The 20,825-nt window shown below is 40.0% G+C and overlaps 1 protein-coding gene across 1 annotated transcript in view; it reads left to right on the forward strand.

The window, feature by feature from the left end:
• The window catches only part of LOC144592373 (paired box protein Pax-5-like), a 193,540-nt gene that overhangs the window by 11,715 nt on the left and 161,000 nt on the right, over positions 1–20,825 (forward strand). Inside the window, exons 4-5 of the mRNA XM_078396932.1 lie at positions 4,173–4,237; positions 6,911–7,042. Coding sequence (XP_078253058.1) covers positions 4,173–4,237; positions 6,911–7,042 — 197 coding nt within the window. The remainder of the gene's footprint in view (positions 1–4,172; positions 4,238–6,910; positions 7,043–20,825) is intronic.

The raw sequence follows: 20,825 nt of genomic DNA on the forward strand, positions 1-20,825 counted from the left end.
CTGTGGTCCCTTCTGTCTTCTAACTCCTTGTTCCCATCTGCAGCATTGGCTCCAGGCATTGTCCTTATTCACACTTATGAACAAATCATCCACCAGGACTTCAGATGGAACACTTCTCTTGTTCAACAGAACCCAGGACTGGATTTCCTTCTTTCTCATCAATTGCTTTCTATTCCTGGTTGCCTGGATTTTTCTAGTGATTCAAACACTGCCCCAAAAGCCAGAATATGACCATCCACTCATTATTTCCCATAAACCTTTCTCTATTTTTTTGCATACAACTATGGCCAGTTCTTCTTTAGTTTTCTCCTGTAGTGTTAAAAGACCATCTTGATACCCTTTAGACTGCACTAATTTTCAAAGATTTCAAAGAAATTAAAGATAAATATTACACTTTATTTCTTCAACTGATTGCTTTGGTTTCTCAAAATAATAAAATGGTTGCATTTGTCATGCTTCATTTCTCTTATACAAATCACTTTCAAAATCCTAATTTGGAATTATTAATTTTAATTTCAAATCTTCTGTTCCTTTCCCATTCTTCTTTGCTTTATGTTTTTTTTTCTTCTCTTTTAAGGTCTTTCTTGAAAGTCACCCCTTTAACCATCCATCCTATAGCTCATGATGGTTCTTTAGGGTATTTTTTGTTTGATTATACACCACAAAGTGTCTTGGAGTATTTTTTGTTTATGTTCAAGTTGTGGTATAAATGGAAATTGCTGTTTGAGTTGAATTGTACATTGGAGCCAAGTTTAGAGGAGGAAAAATTTGCAGAGGAAAAACAATATGTATTTATACTGCACCCTTGACAGAGACCTCGGAGCAACACAGATAGAGAAATCTTGGCAACCACCCTCAATTTCTAAAATGGTGCATTGAATAACTTCTTCTGTTACCCAGACAAGTGAAAACAAACATAACATCTCCCTTGTTTACCCTCACTAATTGAGAATAAAGGATTAAATCTGCTCTAATCACAATGTCTTCCTGTTTTACCTATCTAAGATAACAGGCAATACAATCTAGGCTTTTTCTTTCATTAAAAAATGATCTGTTCCAATGTGAAGACATCTTAATGGAATGAAAAGTTATGAAAAACTTAACGCTTGAAATGCACTAGTTTAAGTTCATTTTAATAACTTAGCGAATAACAGAGAAATGAAAAAATGATTGAATCTAGCAGAAATTTTAGATCAGTTGAATGTTATTTATAAAAGTTTTAAGATAGGTATGAACAGACATGGTACAATTGAATGTAAATCCCAAACCTAATTTGCCACGTAGGTAAGAATAGTTTAACCACAGTAAAATTTTCCTGCACAGAGTTGGCTATGAATGAACCTTCATAAATAGAATGAGATCTATATATTTTTTTGCAGCATTAATAAGCCATTCTTTGTGATGTGCTTATTATAAAAGGCGTCTGCACATCAAATTGTAATAAACCTTTTATTATTGCAGAAAAGTAACATCAAATTACATCTGTTTTTAAAAGGCAAAGATATACTGCGTATTTTTGAAGACCTGGGCTTACAATAGAGAGTTCCCCAAACCCCAGAAAAATGTTAGACTTGTTTTTAAAAATAATATTTAATAATTTTCTATGTTCTGGACCTCTCTCGCAAGGTGAGAATGTATTCTCCATCTCTAATTGCCTTTGAGAAAATAATGATGAGCTGCTTTCCTGCAGTCAGGTGAAGGACCAACATGATATTGGGAGGGTGTTTCAGGATTGAAACCCAGCAGCATCAAAGGATGAGCAATAGATTCCAAATCAGTTCATAAGCCATAGGAGCAGAATTAGGCCATTCAGCCCAATTAATCTAATCCACCATTCAATCATGGCTGATCTCTCTTTCCCTCTCAACCCCATTCTCCTGCCATTTCCCCATAACCTTTGACATCATAACTAATCAAGAATCTGTTTTCTCCGCATTAAAAATACCCAGTGACTTGGCCTCCACAACCATCTGTGGCAATGATTTCCACAGATTCACCACACTCTGACTAAAGAAATTCCTCCTCATCTCCTTTTATTCTGAGGCTGTGCTCATTGGTCCAACACCCTCCCACTAGTGGAAACATGCTCTCTACATCCACTCTATCCGGGCCTTTCACTATTCGGTAAGTTACAATGAGGTCCCCCCATATCCTTCTAACTCCGAGTACAGGCCCAGTACCATCAAATGCTCATCATACATTAACCCAAACATCCTTGGGATCATTCTCGTAAACCTTCTCTGGACTCTCTCCAAAGCCAGAATATCCTTCCTCATATATGGGGCCTAAAACTGTGCACAATACTTGAAATGCATAATAAAGCCTCAGCATTACATCTCTGCTTTTATAGTCTAGTCCTCCCGAAATAATTGCTATCATTGCATTTGCCTTCCCTACTGCTGATTCGACTTACAAATTAACCTTTTGGGAATCCTGCACCAGCACTCCAAAGTACCTTTGTACCTCGATGTAAATATATGATCAGGATGTTGTGTGATTTGGAGAGGAACTGCAGTTAGTGGTACGCCCATGCTGTTGTCACCCTTGTCCTTCTCAGAATTGGAGGCTGCCAATTTGTGGGTTGCTGTGGGAAGACCTTCGGCAAGTAACTGCATTTTTAGAGGACAATGTACCATAGAGGTCAATGCCTCCGTGAAAAATCACTCACATTTGGATGTAATTTTGCATATACATCCCTTTCTTAAGAAACTCACAAAAAATAATGCCACTGTGTGTTAGAACTTTGGATCAGTGGCAGTTCAGTTCCCACTGAAGCTGTTTATTGGCTTCTGAACCCCTCATTCCAATTTTTGGGCACAAAAGGCTTTATGGGGTCTCGTAGATGTTCCATAATTCAATGACTGAATTAGACAAAGACTGAATTAATCTTGGCCTTAAAACTAATGCTTGATTCCTCTGTTTTAAAAATCTAATCAAATTCTCGATTCCCTCACTAGAGGAACGATTCTCCTCGTATCAGCAGTTCAGAAATGGGCTTCTTTCAATAAGATCACCTCTCATTGTTCTAAATCCCAGAGTCAGCCCAAGCTAATTTCTCTTCTCTTTCACTGGAACCAATCTAGTGAACATTCTCTGCTCGGACTCTATGGCAAGCACAGTTTTCCTTTTGCAGTGTACCAGCTGGCACATCACTAAATGCTGTCCATCAGAAGCAAAATCTCCCTACCTATGAACTGCATCTTCCTTGTAATTGTCATTGTATACATGGAGTAATAGGCAATGCATCCACAACCTTTACAGTCATTTAGAATCCCAGGATTCAGGCGATCAGTTCACCTGTATTTGTCAGTCTTTAGACCTTTTGGTTTTCCTAATACATCTTCTCTGGTGATGATGATTATTTACTTTATTGCCTTCCTTTTGCTGCTGATTATTTTTTTGTGGCTTTTTTTCATTATCTTTCCTGTAAACAGATCCAAATTATATATTTGTATTTATATATAATTTATATTTATTCTGCTATTTTCCCATCTCTTGTTATTAATTCACCCATCCCATTATTTAAGGGATAAAGGATTCCTTTTGCTGGTTGCTTTCTTTTTAAATATCTTGTAAAAAATCTTGCAATAGTTTAATTTTTGTTGCTCATTGATATTTCACTCTCTATATCTTTATAACATTTTAAATTGACTTTTGCTAGTTTCTTATAAATTCTCCCATTCATCTGCCTTACAAGGATTTACCACATTATAAGCAACATAATCTCAGCTGACATTTCAGTGCAATAAATGAAACAAGAAAAGATAATCAGCCTCTTTTGGAATGAACCTAAAAGATCCAAGGGACTTTTTATGGTTTCAATGATTATCTGGCCAAGTTTCATATTGCAATACTCTAGGAAACAATTATCTGGTCATTCATTCCATTTCCTGCTCGTGAAGTGGGTAAGAATAAAAAATGGTTGGTGTTTGTGTATATTGTAATAGTGTCTACATTTGAAAAATACCATTCATTTTGAAGCATTTTAGTCATCATGAAGATATGAAGGATTTTTTTTCATCATATCTTCATGGTAAATGAACCCTCACACATCCTCAACAGCCCAGCTCAATATTACTTAAGTTAGGAGCCAAAGATTGGATGGCTCCATTTGTCTTGGCTGTCACATGATTTGGAGTAAAAACACTTTAAAAAATGTTCTTCTTATTCAGGATAATTCGAACAAAGGTGCAGCAGCCTCCAAATCAGCAATCACCAGTTTCATCCCATGCTATCGGTAAGAATCACTGCAAAACTGTTGTTTCACTTATATCAGAGATATATTGCTCAAAATTTCAAAGACCTGGCATTTAATCTGATGATAAACTGCATCAGAGCAACTAATTAGAGTAGAAATTAATTCTTGCTCTCTCTGTCAGTCCCTTTCTATACTGTTATTTGTGATTTTCTAACCTGTAGCCCTACAGCTACTACCCATATGTTGGTCATTTTTAATTATAACACTTTATCTGATTGGGGTTTGTGGGAAAGTGCCTATTCTTCACATGATAGTTGGGTGGCTCTTAAGGGTTTGAAGTTTTTCTGGTAAAACTGTGAGCTGGCCTGTAGACCTTTTGTAACCTCAAGAACGCATTGGTTGTCATGTCACAGAGTTTGTTCTCTTTATTCAATCAGATGGATAATATTCTGAATATAATTGATTCTTAGCGAACTGAATTTAACATCTGATTTTCTCCAATGTTTGTATGACTAAGAAATTATATTTGATCCACATAAAAATGATTTTACCCCTCACTTAAAATGTCACTTTGATTTCTTTCTAGAACTGATAACTTTAAATCTGGTCAAATATCTAAGGGCCACATCTTTTAATTTATTTACTGAACAAAGAGAGCATGAACTAATTTGCTTAACCTCATCTCTTACTCCTGGGCATGCCTTGCTTTTTATATGAATATACATCAGGCCATTATTATATTCATTCTTGATCAGTTTATAGCTGAGCTCAAACAGGACAGAGGATTAACCTCTAATTAGTTACCACTCATCTGGGCAATAACTGTAATGTAATCTGATTGTTATTACTGTTGGGTTTTTCTGTCTTACAATGAAAATGCTTCAACTTCTCCACCACCTCGGTGTTCCTAAGCAACTTATAGTTTAAATGCAATTCACTGATATAACTTGGGTTCTGAAGTCTGACGATTATTTCGATAAAAAGATTTCACATTGTAATACAAAATTGAAATCCAAAATTTAAAGTGGCAATAGAATGGCCATAGAATGTGATGTAATTAAAGTAATACATCCATAAAGGAAACTATATTACATTTTCTGCATCGTTAAGCACAAAGGAGTTATGAAAGTTTTATTCTTTTCTTTTAATTCCCCTTTCTCAATTTCCCTTTCAGTGTTGATTGTACCTTTGCAATTTGCAGTGTGTGATTTAAGTTTCCACCAAAATTGAACTTTTTTTAATTGACCTTTATTTTATGCATAACCCTCAGTGCTTGTGTATGTTTATGGTCCACAGCACAGATGAGCAATTGACTGGCATGCTCTAGCTGACCTGTTAATGTGCGGATTTTGGCCATTATTTGCAACTGAGTTATGATAATGTGCAATGTGGAGTCAAAATTCATAGCTCCATTAGCAAGGGTGTATTCTTTCTTTCTTTCTTGTCCTGTTCTTATACCTCGTTCATTCTTTCATTCTTTCTTGCCCTGTTATAGACAATAGACAATAGACAATAGGTGCAGGAGTAGGCCATTCAGCCCTTCGAGCCAGCACCGCCATTTAATGCGATCATGGCTGATCACTCTCAATCAGTACCCCGTTCCTGCCTTCTCCCCATACCCCCTCACTCCGCTATCCTTAAGAGCTCTATCCAGCTCTCTCTTGAAAGCATCCAACAAACTGGCCTCCACTGCCTTCTGAGGCAGAGAATTCCACACCTTCACCACTCTCTGACTGAAAAAGTTCTTCCTCATCTCCGTTCTAAATGGCCTACCCCTTATTCTTAAACTGTGGCCCCTTGTTCTGGACTCCCCCAACATTGGGAACATGTTTCCTGCCTCTAATGTGTCCAATCCCCTAATTATCTTATATGTTTCAGTGCCTCGTTCTTGCAGTGGACCTTGCTGAGGTGCAGTTCCACAGGTTGTTGTATTCCCTGTCCCATTTTTCTGTCATCTCAGATACCAGGCCTCAGAAAACAATTTGTGTACATATATGTTATTGACTTGGGGTAAACTAGTAAGTGTATTTTATTATTATCAATAGGTTCTCAAGAGCTCAATGGACCAATTTCCATAGGGTTCTCAGGGGTTCAGTGGGCTAATAACAAAATACTTCTTTAGAATTTGATGAACATATCCACAGGATTCTAAAAAATTAAGTCAATCAATTAACACTGGCTTGTGGTGAGTTCAACCAAAACCCGTAGACTTCCAATTAGGCAAATAGCCACAGGTTTCTAATACTTTCAATTGACTTTGCTGGGATTGTGTTCAATTAGGTGAAACAATAGAATGTAAATATGACCATAGTGATCCAACAGAGATATGGGGCCAAAAGTCAAATAGTTACAGACTTTGGTACCAAAATATATGTTTCGAGACTGTAGAAATACTTCGATGATTTTTTAACTTCAGATATGTTACAATGGGTGATGTGTTTGTGCTGTCATTGAGGTGAGAACACATGCTCTAAAATGCATGGAGTAGCGAACCAGTCATGTGCTAAGAATCATTCGTTGTCTTTGGATTTAAGCCTGGAAAATACACCTGCTTCTTATTGAAAACTTAGTGTGTAAAGAAGGGTAGATATTTTACCAACTTTCAAATGTCCTTAATATGACAGTATATCTCAATGTACTTGGCTAACTATATTCCTGTACTGTGAATCGATTAAAAAATGAACTAATCGTATTTATCATTGACATCCATAGCACCAAGCACTGTGCCCGTGACTCCTGTTCCTTCTGTTGCCAATGATTCTGCGGGATCTTCCTATTCCATCAGTGGAATTCTGGGAATCACACCATCTAATAATGATAATAACAAGAGGAAACGCAATGATGGTAAGTGCTAATGTATTGGATTAAAAGAAAATCCACTTTCTGGGAATCAAGAAGCATGTTGTAATAATCAATGAGAGAAATGCAAGCATTTTGGTGTGTCAATGGCACACCTACTTGAGTTGCTGCCTCAAAGCTTCAGGTTCAAAGCTGACCCCTGGTGCATCTTCTCATTCTTCATGTGATTGCGTGGATTTCCACTGATGTTCTGGTTACTTGCATATCCCAAAGATATGCAGATTAGCAGGTTAATTGGTCACTGTTTATTATCCCGAGTGTGATGTGTGGTAGAATCTGCAGGGAGTTGATGGGCATTTTGTAAGAATAAGAATGGGATTAATGTAGGATTAGTGTTAATGTGCACAGAAAGGAGCTGCAGGTGCTAGTGTGTGAATAGCGTGAATGCATGTTTGATATTTGGTGTTGTCTCATTTGGCTGAAGGGCCGCTTTTCATACTGTGGGTCTCTCTGACTTTTCTTCGGGTGGAAGTTCTACTATATCAATTAATCAAAATTCATTGGACTAACATCCGTGCAGATGATGTTGACATTGTCAAAATATAATTAAGGGAAAATAAATATTCAAATTTCTTATAATTTATAGACAAAAACTCAAACTTCAGTCCATAGTCAAAACATTGGTTCAAAACTACTTGGTCATAGAAGACATAAAGTAGTGGTGGATGTTGTTCTGCCTGAAGTTCTGCAACCAGTGTGGTTCTGCAAGGATCCTTGGTGGTCAGCTCCATCTTCCTAATTTTTTATCATGCCTAGGTCCACCTATCACTTGCCATCCCCACCTCATCTCCCCCTTTCACTTTGCACATAGTTATCTACCCTCGACACTCCTAATCCTGATACAGAAACTCAACTCAGAACAGTGACCATTCCTTTGCCTCCACAGATGTTGCTTGATTCACTGAGTTATTTTAGCAGTTTGTTTTTTGTTCCAAGTTCTACTACCTATTCCCCTTTGACTCTAGACACCAGGATGCTGTCTGGATTAAATTGTATTAGTTGTATGGAAAGGTTGAACAAACTTCCATATTTTCGCTGGAGCCCTGGAGGCTGAGGGATGACCTGATAGAGGCATATATGAATATTGGAGACATAGGTAGGTAGATAGTCGGAATATCATCCCCAAGGTGGAAATGTCAAATACAAGATAGCATAGGTTTAAGGTGAGAGAAGGAGAGTTCAAAGATTTACGAGGCAATTTTTTTTACACAGAGTGGTAGGTGCATGGAATTCTCTGCCTGGGGAGGTTGTGGAAGTAGATGCAACAGCAGTATTTAACAGATATTTGATCAGGGAAGAGAGGGGTACGGATCCTGTGCAGAGAGATGGGATTAGTTTATATTCACATTATGGTGCACGAAGGGCCTGTTCCGGTGTTGTACTATTCTAGATTCTAGATTCTTACAGATTGTCTAAAAGACGGACGGGACAAACTCAAATTGGTGGCATTGTTTTGGAGTGCCTTTTGAACAAACTGGCATTCCAGCACGCGTGCATTTATGTGGCCAATTACTTCAACAGCACAACTACAACTAATGACTTTCTTTACCCTCACAAGACTGAATATACATTTATCACCGGGAAGATACCCTCTCTCCTCTCCCTGCAAAACCCATGGTGCACCAGTTCTATTGTTTAGGATTCTCCTGGCTGCAGTTCTTACAATTCCACAGGTGTAAAGTGTTTCTAGACTTGTTTCAAGTTGTGGTAAGCAGTGAAGGATACTGCTGACTGCACTCATCAGTTGCTTCCAAATATTGGTGCAGTAGTGGGCATTTGCCATGCAATTAGGAGAATGAGTGGCATGGATAGCTGGACAAGATGCTGGAAATAGGGTGAAGGAATTGAGTATTGGAGGTTTCAGCAGCAGTGCATACCCGATTGTGACAAATAATGTATCAAGTACTGGGCTGGTTCTGAAGAAATTTGCAAAATCCCATAGTTTGTCACTTGCTGAAGTGTAAAGAAAGTCAGCAACACTCTCTTGGGGTTAACTACAGTTAATTTGTTCTTGGGTCGACCAGCAAGCAGAGGGAGAGTGTGGTTTTACTGGGATTTCAGGTATCCCTTTGCAGGCATTGCATGTCAACTCTGCTATTGTGGAAGTGAATGAGATTTCTCTTGCTCTCAAACTGTTGTGCATCCACTGGCCAGTTTCATGACAGCAGTCATGGTCAGTGCGTGACAGTTTATTATGCCAACTACATTTAATCCACCTTGGCACGGCAAATGTAGTCAGCAGAACAGAAGTCAACATTGGCCTTAATCAACTTTGCCAGAGGAAAGGAAAACCTTAATATCACTGAGCAGTGGTGGAGTAGGGTGGGGGCAAGAGGAGGAGGAGGAATTAAATAGATGGAGGCAGCTAGGATATCCCCCTTCTGTTGGGCAGTGTTTGAAGAAATGATCTGAATGCAATATGAACACACCCCAATCCGCCATTTACCAGCTCCCACTCCTGACCTTTGTCCCTGGCAGCCATTTTACCCAACATGACTCATTGTTAATATGTGCTAATTACAAATTATTTTCTACAAAACTCTCAAATGAAATTTCTTCACCATGAGCTCCCTACTTAAACTGCGATATTGGGGACATCGCGGAACTTGATATATCAGGTGTCCTCTGCAACATCGGACGATCTCTGCATTATCGGGCGTCCCTTGCAAAATCGCGCTCCCCTGCCTTCCCGCGTTCCCCTGCAATATCAGGCGCCTCCTGCAATGGGTCGCATGGTCCGGCTTGCTGATCCCACAGTGCTGCGGCTCACGTGTCTCCGGCCGACCTCTATCCCACTCCTGGGTCTCTGCGTCTCTTACCTCCTCCCGAACTCTCTGCCCCCCACTCATCCTCTGTCCGACTCTCACCGTCTCTACCGCATTTTTTACTGACTTTTGTAAATTCCAGAAATTAATACAAAGCAGATCTGACTTTCCCGCAACTTTATCTGCCTTGTCCACAACACGGACGGCACTTTTTTAAGCTTCATTCCACACGTTAGATATCCAACCACTTTACATTTTCTTGATTACACATCGCCAATTACTTGGGGCTTGGTGATAAACACAAAATGCTGGAGTAACTCAGCGGGACAGGCAGCATCTCTGGAGAGATGGAATGGGTGACGTTTCGGTTGGCAACCCTTCTTCAGACTGGTTAGGGATAAGGGAAACGAGAGATATAGTCGGTGATGTGGTTCCTCTACTAACACTCTACTCCACCTAGTTGAGCTGGTCCTCACCCTCAACAACTTCTCCTTTGACTCCTCCCACTTTCTCCATCCAAAGCATAGCCATGGGCACTCACATGGGCCTCAATTATGCCTGCCTCTTTGTAGGGTACGTTGAACAATCCCTGTTCCAGGCGTACACTGGCCCATCCCCGAACTCTATCTCCGTTACATTGATGACCGCATTGCTGCTACCTCCTGCACCCATGCAGAGCTCATGGACTTCATCAACTTCACCACCAATTTTCATCCTGCACTCAAATTTAGTTGGACCATCTCCGACACCTCCCTCCCCTTTCTTGATCTCACTGTCTCCATCACAAGAAATAGACTATTGACTGACCTCTATTATAAACCCACTGACTCCCATAACTATCTTGACTACACTTCTTCCCACCCTGCTTCCTGCAAAGACTATCCCCTACTCTCAATTCCTCCGTCTACGCTGCATTTGTGCCCAAGATGAGGTGTTCCACACTAGAACATCCGAGATGTCCTCATTCTTTAGGGAACGGGGTTTCCCCTCTCCCATCATAGATGAGGCCCTCACTCGTGTTTCCTCGGTACCCCACAGCTCCGCCCATGCTCCCCCTCCTCCTATTCGCAACAGAGACAGACTCCCCCTAGTCCTTATCTTCCACCCCATCAGCCGTCGCATACAACACATATCATATCATATCATATTATATATATACAGCCGGAAACAATCCTCAAGTTTCCGGCACCTCCAACGGGTTCACACCACTAGCCACATTTTCCCATCCCCACCCCTTTCTGTCTTCCGCAGAGATCCCTGGCTACCTCATCCCTTCCCACCCTAACCACCCCCTCCCCAGGTACCTTCCCTTGCAACCGCAGAGGATGCAACACCTGTCGCTATAACTCCTCCCTCGACTCTGTCCAGGGACCCCAATCTTTTAGGTTAGGCAGAGGTTCACTTGCACCTCCTCCAACCTCATCTACTGTATCCATTGTTCAAGATTTGAACTCTTATACATTGGCAAGACTAAATGCAGACTGGGCGATCATTTCATGCAACACCTTCGCTCAGCCCTCTTGAACCAACCTGATTGCCCAGTTGCCGGACACTTTAATTCTCCTTCCCATTCCTACACAGACCTTTCTGTCCTCGGTCTCTGCCATTGTCATAGTGAGGCTAAACGCAAATTGGAGGAACAGCATCTCATATTTCGCTTGGGCAGCTTACAGCCCAGTGGTATGAATATTGATTTCTCTCACTTCAGGTAGTCCCGGTGTGATGTAAGTAAAGTAAAGGGGGAGACACAGAACGGGTTGGAAATACGACTTGCACGAGAAGTGGGCGATTGTCCAAACCCCCGGCATGGCTTGTTATGTAAAGTTGATAGTTTTGTAGTTTGAAGAGCATTGTTATTTGTGGTTTTTCATCCACATTAAATTGATTAAAGCTTCAAGTTATTAGTTTTGACCCCAATGTTGAAGGGGGAGATGTGATGTAAGTAAAGTAAAGGGGGAGATGTGATGTATATGTAATGTAAATGCCAGTGCCCCCTTGAGGCCAAGAGCAGAAGCTGGCCAATGGGCTTGTGCCTTGTGACTGAGGTCAGGTGACCTTCTAGGGCCAATGTGCTTGTGCCTTGGGACTGAGGTCAGGTGACCTTCTAGAAGTTTCCTGGTGAAGGATCAGTAATAAAATCTTTTTAGAAGATGTTGGGCGTATATTCATTGTGCTAGCCACAACAGGGTCTTACAGAGGACATTACACCCGGCATTTCCTCTCACTATCCCTCCCCCTCCCAAGTTGCACTAGCTTCTCATTTTCACCGTACAAACAGCTTACAATGTTTCCTTTATTATCAATACTATTTTTGCATATTTTTCATTCATTCTTCCTTATCTCTCCACATCACCGTTTATTTCTCTCGTTTCCCTTATCCCTAACCAGTCTGAAAAAGGATCTCGACTCAAAACTTCACCCATTCCTTCTCTCCAGAGATGCTGCCTGTCCCGCTGAGTTACTCCAGCTTTTTGTGTCTATCTTCGGTTTAAATCAGCATCTGCATTTCCTTCTTACACACTTGGTTTAGTGAACCTGGTGATATTTCTGACGATTGGTTGTCTATTGGACCTAGAATGAAACCTGAATTTTCTAGATATACTGCTTTTTAAATTTATTTTGTTTTTCTGTTGAAATGCAAAAACAAATGCATTTCATTTGTTGGCAGTTTGTGCTCTGTATGAGATTTTATAGCCTGTGAAGTTCACTGCGTATTTTGTCATTGCCGAGGTGTATGTCTGGGCACATTCGTTGTGACACTGTTTGCATTACCTGCGAATAGAAAAACTTCTGCAGAGCAGGAGTTAATCAGGTGACAGCGATCGCAGGACGGAGACCTGGAGCTGTGAGCCCCGTTACTAAAATGTTCAAAAGTGAGGGTGGGAAGATGAAATGCGGATTGGTTTTAATTCGTACCAGAATGGTTATTATTTAATAGTGCACTTGTTGTTTGTGATATTTTCCTTCCTGCAACCTTTATATATTTCTACATTACGGGCCTTATTTGGCCATTGTGTTGTGCGGTGTGTGCTGCCACTGCATATCTTAATGATGATGTAAGAAATTGCAGATGCTGAAATCTTGGAGTTACACAAGTAACTAACTCAGCGAGTTGGGCAGCGTCTCCAGAGGGAATAAACAGGCGATGTTTCGGGTCGGAATTCTTCATCACACTAAGTCTGAAAAAGGTCCCGACCTGAAACGTCACCTGTCCATTCCCTCCACAGACGCTGCATGACCCGCTGAGATATTCTCACACTTTGTGTTTCAAGATCGTAATGATTGGCATTGTACTGTTCGAAATGTAATATATAATTGCTCCAAAATAACCCTTCATTTAAGTATTTCAGGTAAAGGCTGTTTGCCTATTGAATATTTTTTTATATGTCATTGTGCTGGATAATCCAAATAAGGTGTACTGTTCTATTCGATCTATAAGAAAGTCTGGTATGTATTTTTTAATAACAGCCTGCATGGCTCCCAACAAAGTCACCTAATACCATTAGGTAATGAAAATAGATTGCATACCTAATTATGAAATATCTTAAACACATTTTTAATAAACGTTCAATTTCACAGTGGCAAGGTAAAAGTTTAATTTTGCTTAAATTGAATGGAAGCGGTCTAGGAACCTTGAATAATATCTCGTACACATGCTCTTGCTGTTTTGATCAGGAACTTCGTTTTTTTCCTGTTTTCACCATTTAATACCATTCCAAATAAACTTTGAGAGGTTTCTTTTACCATGAACCACATCATTATCTATATTCAAAAGCAGAAAGGATTTAAGGTTCCTTTCATAACCTCAGGCAGTTCAAAACAATTTTACATCCAATAAATTAATTTCAAAATATAGGTAATATTGTTATGTAATAAATAGTGTATAAACAACTTGGATTTTCAAATAGTAATTTGACAATGACCAAATGCCATTTTAAAATCATTTGTTTGAGGGATGCATAGTGCCAGAATATAAGGGATAATAACCCTAACTTTCTTTAGATTGCGGCCATTTATCCACACGAGAGAGAAGTCTGCTCATTGGTTTCAGCATCTCATCAAAACGTCTCTTCTTGTTACACTGCAGTGCTAACCTAGGTTTACGTGCTCAAGTCACTGAATTGGGACTTGAAGCCACAAGCTAATATTCAGAGATGAATACACTACTATTAGGAGCTGTAGGTTTCTTTCCAAATCACACACATTGGCCTGACTTGCAAATATATCACTGTTCTTTCATCATTGCTGGGTTTTAAACCTGGAATTCTCCATCCAACATTCATCATCACCATAAAGATTGAAGCCATTCAAGAAGATTAACCATCTCTTCAAAGGCAAGTAGGGTTGAGCGCCAAATTCTCATCTTGCCAACAACCCCCACATCCTGAAAATAAATTAAGCTATGGCTGATGCACTTGGCCTCCAAAAGCCATAACAAAGATGACTTGAGAGCAATGGATGTGCAGAAAAGAAGTTTACTGCTCATGAAGTTTGGCAATAATCTAATGTTATCTCTGTCATACTAGTATGTGTTTAATCATTGTTGGTTAGGTCAGGAATTCTAACTAGAGAAGTATAAAAAGAATGGATATGGCTATTTTCTTGCTGAAATCTCCCACCCCCCCACCAATTATCTCCGGTTTTCATGTCTGCAAGTCATTGAGTATTGGTGAGAAAGGTTTGTGGGTGGGGTTGGGATTAGTGGGGTGGGAGAATGGGGTAATGTGGAACAGGTAATTGAGTCCTGACCCAAACGTTACCTATCCATTCCTTCTACAGATGCTGGCTGACCTATTGAGATACTTCAGCACTTTGTGTCTTGCACATGTAATCCAGGGGGTATGGGGAGAAGGCAGGAACGGGGTACTGATTGAGAATGATCAGCCATGATCACATTGAATGGTGGTGCTGGCTCGAAGGGCCGAATGGCCTACTCCTGCACCTATTGTCTATTGTCTATTGTCTATTGCATTTTCCTGAAGTTGTCACTCTTCGCCAAGAATAAACCTAGAAAGTGAGTGATTCTGTCCATCGCTGCTGTGTGGTATTTGCAGTGAAGTTCACTAACAAATGGACCTGAGTGTGTCCCCCCCCTCCCCCATCCCCCACCTACAAGGTGGAGGGAGAGAGTCAGCACCTTCAGGGATGAGGATGAGTGTAATATAAAGTTGGCCCCTTTAGGGAAGTAGCAGGAAGGGGGGGTTGACAACATCTTCAGGATAAGGGAGGGAGTCAATATCTTCAATGATGGCAAAGGAGTTAACATTTTCATGGATTGGAGAGAGTCAGCAACTTCAGAGAGAATACAAAATTTAAAGGGGAAGGGAAAGAGTGAACCACTTTCAGGGAGAATGAGTAAATTAACATCTTCAAGGATTAAACAGATAATGCTAGAAATGTTCAGCAGTTCATCAGCATCCATGAAGATGGAAACAGAGCTAATATTTCTACTTGATGAGCTTCCCTCAGAACCATGAACAACCTGAAGTATTAATTCTCAGCAGATGCTGCCTGACAGGCTTTGTATTTTAAGCCTGTTCTGTTTTAATTCAGAATTCCAGCCTCTGCAATGTTTTGCTTTTGGAACATCTTCAGGAAATTGGGAGAGAGAGAGAACACATCAGCATTAGGGGAGGGGTATGAGAGCCATCTCCTTTGGCGAGGCTGGAGCAGAGGTTGAATCTCGCTGCTTGGAGGTTTTAATGGACTGGGTTAATGAGCAGTGAGAATTAAATCTCATGTTTGATCAAATACGATAGTTTCAAATTATTCAACTTGGTTTTACACATTAGGATTTCTTACATGTCAGTTTCTTCATATATGTGTATATATATGAACTTTATGAGAGGAAGTATGAGATTTTAATTAACTTTTTTTATCATCTGCTCTGATAGCTTCACAGTATTAGTGAGTAACATTTATGAACGATTGCAGGCATTGAGTCCAGAATATTGTAAAAACAGGCTGTAATCTAAATAGCTTCAGGGACCCTGAAAGACCTGTACCATATAATAAGCTCATAGCTCATTAAACATTGCATATAAAATCCGCCCTTAATTTTGTTACATGTGAACTTCAAATTCCTATTTTCAAAAGAAGATCAGCAAGACGTGATTAAACCATTCAGGCCCCATGAGGCCAATCCCTCGTTCAGTTACATCATGGCTGCAGTAGCATCATATTGTTTATCTTTGCCCAGATTATTTTTTGAAGAATGACACTGATATAAAAAAGTGGGAAACTTTATTTGTAATATAGATTCTGTTATCGCAAACATTGCAAAGTTTAAGTTTAGTTTAGTTCATTATTGTCACATGTACTGAGGTACAATGAAAAGCTTTCTGTACTGTCAATCCTCATATAATAACGAGCTAGATTTTCAACCATGGAAGCCCTAATAGTGAGTTCTGAGTATCCGGATAAATTCAGTTTCTCATTACAATCAATAAAAAAACACGCCAAATGGAGTGAGACACAAAATGCTGGAGTGACTCAGTGGGACAGGCTGCGTCTCTGGAGAGAAGGAATGGGTGATGTTTCAGGTAAAAGTAAAAGACCATTTGTAAAAGACCCTTCTTCAGACCAAATGGAGTGTCTTGCACTAAATACAAAGCCACATGAAGTTGTGTTGCTGGGTGTGTAAGAAGTGTTTGAATGTCCTTTGAATGGCCTGAGTTAGCTGATCCAGTTAGGGAATTTATAGTTTATTATAATTTATATCTGATAGGAATGAGAAACATTCAGTGACACTTCTGCATTACTTTCCTTTGAAGCCCTCCTGGAAACTGAATTTATCTGGATACTCTAAACTTAGTATTAATATTCCATGGTTGAAAATCTAGCTTGTGAGGCTTGGCAGAATGGAAATGGAACCGGGGACTGCAGTAGCCTGCAGAGGTCACCATGTCTGGGTGCAAAGCAGAGTGTAGTAAAGCAGAGGAATGAAAGGGTGTTTGCCAGCTGCAGCATTTTGCTTTCATGGCAAATGATGTCTGAAAATTTAAGATTCCTGTTTGAAGCTGACTTTGTTTTTTTTATTCATTCCCTAATAACCTGCTTATATGCATCTTTAATGTTTAATATTAATCCTGCTTTCCCAATGAGTTTGCAGCAGCAGTTGGTGTGCACGGCAAGTCCTTCATGTGTTGCTAAATTCACAAGAGGTTAATAATGTCTTGTGATGTCGGTATTACAGATTTATCAAGGAATAATCAGTAGCTGACTACAAAGAAATTCAGTATCCATTATAGATGTATATTGTTCTGTCTTGGGCACGACAAAAATGTAGGGCAGAATCCTGGTGAATAACTCCTTCAGTTTTGTATGCAGAAACACACCATGTTTCTTGGTTCCTTCTGAACACTTCTGAAGGAATGGAACAATACAGGGGACACTTTTGGAGAGTTTACAAACTGTAGGTGTGTTTGCTTTCTCAGGTAGCCATAAAAAGTCCCCCTTGCAATCTGAAGTACAAGGCCTTTTCCTCCAGGGTATTGGCTTATGGTGATTCCTCAACAGACGTTAGTTTACCAGATCACCCACTGTTATGGGCAAATTGGCATCTGTCTTTCAGCAGTGACTGTACTTCATGCACTTGTGAAAGGTAATATATAAATGGCAAGGTTGTTTTTCCATAAGGTGTAAAATTGAGAACTCATCTCTCTCTCAAGTATTTGTAAAAAATGGCATGGCAGGATTCTTAAAGATGAACACAAGAAGCAGTCATGCATCACATTGTCCTTATTTTTAAAAATCCTTTTGCGAGCTGACTGCAAAATGTTTTTTTTTAATATAGTGAGAATATTGGAAAGTAAAGGACGTGGATGGAACCACATGAATGGAGGATTCTTTATTACTGGCTTGAGATAGTCTTCAGCAATTGTCTTGCTTCTGGACTTCGTAATGTGATTCTTTTGATAGTTCAGTGAGGTGTCACCTACACTAGTTCTATATTCTCACAATGTATTGATTTCCCCAGTTCCATCTGACCTAGAGAATCTGTTCATTCCTGCCCCTTGTGGCTTAACCTGAAGGATTCAAAAAACAATCTACTGTTCATTCTGTATTAAGTTGCATTTGATTAGCCTTATGTTTAACCTCGTGGGTTACAGATGTTGGTCGACATGGATAAATGGAAGGCAACATCCGTAGGGTTGTTGCATGAATTAGAGAGTTTTTTCTCCTTGATTCCTTGGATTAAGTGGACTTGCAGCAGATGTTGTGCCTTGGTGGGAGGTATATTACTGCGTCTTAGTGCGAGTACATCTGTCGTGGATTGTTATACAAAGAAATGAGCCATAACCCCTCATCTCGCAGTTTAGGAGTGACTTTGGAAGGATCTTGATGGGAGCTATCTGCTGATTAATGCAGGCCATTTACCTCTAACTATCTGGGTGACCATGGGCGTCTCCTTGTCCCCATTTCAATGTAATTAATGTAGCAGCATGGCGAGAAACACTTTGGTTAAAGACTCCCGCTTGCACTGTCTGCTAGCGGAGATTGTAGCCCCAACTGCAAGTCATTTTACAAAACAAAACATGTAAAGTGCTTTTGACTTTGAATAGGAAGCTTATCGCTGCCCAGAATTCAGTCACATCGTGTCTGCTCTCCCCGACAAGTTTTCAGTTTTCATTTCAGTCACAAGAGGCTTGGAGGTGAAGTCGTTGACCACCTGCTGTGTGAAATACTTGGATACACACAAGGACAACGTGGTCTGCAGGCCAGGAATGCCTTGCTTTGACCTAGCTTAGCTGGCCAGGGCTGCTGAATAGAGTTTTGTTTGCCTCAGACCCTGGATTTGTAAAGGACCGATTAATGAAAGTTTTGGAAACTCATTCATTGTTCAAGGTCCGGCCTGCTGCATGACCAACTGGGTGGCAGACTATGTTCACACTGTCAGTCGCGCTGTTGTTGCTTTGATCTCCCCAAGTGCTTGCTTCCACTCACTGATGCTGCCAGGGCAGTCAGGCAGCACTTTCTTGAAAGACCAGAAGACAATTGAATCCTCTTCACTGTGGAATTGGCATTTGTTTGAGGCACCGTCTATTCTGGGCCAGCATTTCAAATGTTTAACTTCAATGATTTTTGCTGTGTTTAAAAAAAAATCTGGTCTTATTAGAATGGTACCGGTTCCTCATAAGACCCACGATCACTTCCTCTCCACCTCCCCCTCCTCCCCTGCCCTCTCTCCCTCCCCCAACCATCGCTGTCCCGCCACAGCCCACTGCATCAGAAATTACAAATACTCCTCCTGTTTTTTATTGAATTAGTATTACCTTCAAACTGCTCTCTTTTGGTAACATGGGGAAGTTGTTGTTGCTCTCTGAAGGCATAAAGGGGTGTAAAAGCGATTAAATCAAACACTGAGAGTTTCATGACAAACTAGTTGCCTCACTACACGGAGGATGTGGAGATTTTGGAAAGGGTGCAGTAGAGGTTTATCGGAATACTGCCTGGATTAGAGGGTATTAGCTGTAAGGAGAAGTTGGATAAATATTTATTGCTTTATCTGGACTGTCGGAGGCTGAGAGTAGGCCGTATAGAAGTATATACAATTATGAGAGGTATAGATAGTTAGGGTAGACATTTAGAACCTTTTTCCTAGGATGAACAAATCAAATACTAGAGGGTATAGCTTGGAGGTGAGAGAGGGAAAGTTTAAAGGAAGTGCGTGGAGCAAGTTTTTATTACACATTGTATGGTGGGTGCCTGGAACACACTGCCTGGAATGGTGGTGAAGGCAGATTCAATAATGACATTTAAGAAGCACATGGATATGCAGGGAAGGGAAAAATATGAATTGTGTGCAGACAGAGGAGATTAGTTTAATGTGGCATCATATTCTGCACAGCCATTAAGGGTCGAAGGGCCTGCTCCTGTGCTGTACTGTTCTATGTTCTGTGAAAAGGAAAGCAATAAATGTGTAGTTACAAAGTACTTTAAATGACCTCTGTATATCACAAAGTATATCTAATCAATATATTGAATTAAGTACTACTTTGGTGTATAGTTGCTGTTATAATGAAATGTGAATTTGCACACAACCAGTTCAACAAATGAAATAATGAATAGTTATTCTATTTTAATGACAGTCCGGGAGAGGTTAAGCATGGGCAAGGCTTATTCCCTTTCTCATCATCAAATAGTGCCACAGTGTTTTTTACATCCTTCTGTGGAATCAGATGGGGCACATTTTAACATCTTAAACCACCCTTGTTGGTGCACCACACCTCTGCAAAACATTGAGGTGAAAGAGCGGATTATATTGTGGAATTTGAAAATAAAATCTACAAAATCCAGATGAAGGAGACACTGTAAAAGGAACACTACAAGATTACAAAATATATAAAACGGATTTAATTTTTTATTTTTTTTAACAAATTGCACAGTGTAATGAAAAAAATCATACATTAAGAGACGAGAGATCAAAATGAGAAGTGAAAGCAGACAATACTGGAAGTGCTCAGATGAAGTGATTAAAGGTCCTTGACCTGAGACTTTGATTCAGTTTCTTTCTCTACGGATGCTGCTTGACCTGTATCCAGCATTTTCTGTTTCTTTTTCATTTCCAAAGCAATCTTTTGATCCGATTATAAATGAGGAACTTGGAAGCTAGGGAGAAATTTCACACTCAATGGGGGATAGGCCATTGGGTAATTATTCGAGTATAACCTCAGTAGCACACTCAGTAGTAAGTGGGCTCAAGGGACAATTAGCTACAGATCTGGAAAGTAAGGGGATCGAGGAATAAGTTGAGAAGGTGGATATGTCAGAAAATACAGGATTTTTTTGAAGGAGGGTCTCGACCCGAAACATTACCTATTCCTTTTCTCCAGAGATGCTGCCTGTCCCATTGAGTTACCTCAGCTTTTTGTGTCTATCTTTGGTTGAAACCAGCATCTGCAGTTCCTTCTTACACAGGATGTGTTTTTAATCCACTCTATGCTCACTCTTTGAAAGCATTAAACTTGTTCTTTTACCACTGCACTTTCTTTTGACTTTTA

Source organism: Rhinoraja longicauda, chromosome 3, assembly GCF_053455715.1.
Source record: "Rhinoraja longicauda isolate Sanriku21f chromosome 3, sRhiLon1.1, whole genome shotgun sequence".
In the NCBI taxonomy this organism is placed as follows: domain Eukaryota; kingdom Metazoa; phylum Chordata; class Chondrichthyes; order Rajiformes; family Arhynchobatidae; genus Rhinoraja; species Rhinoraja longicauda.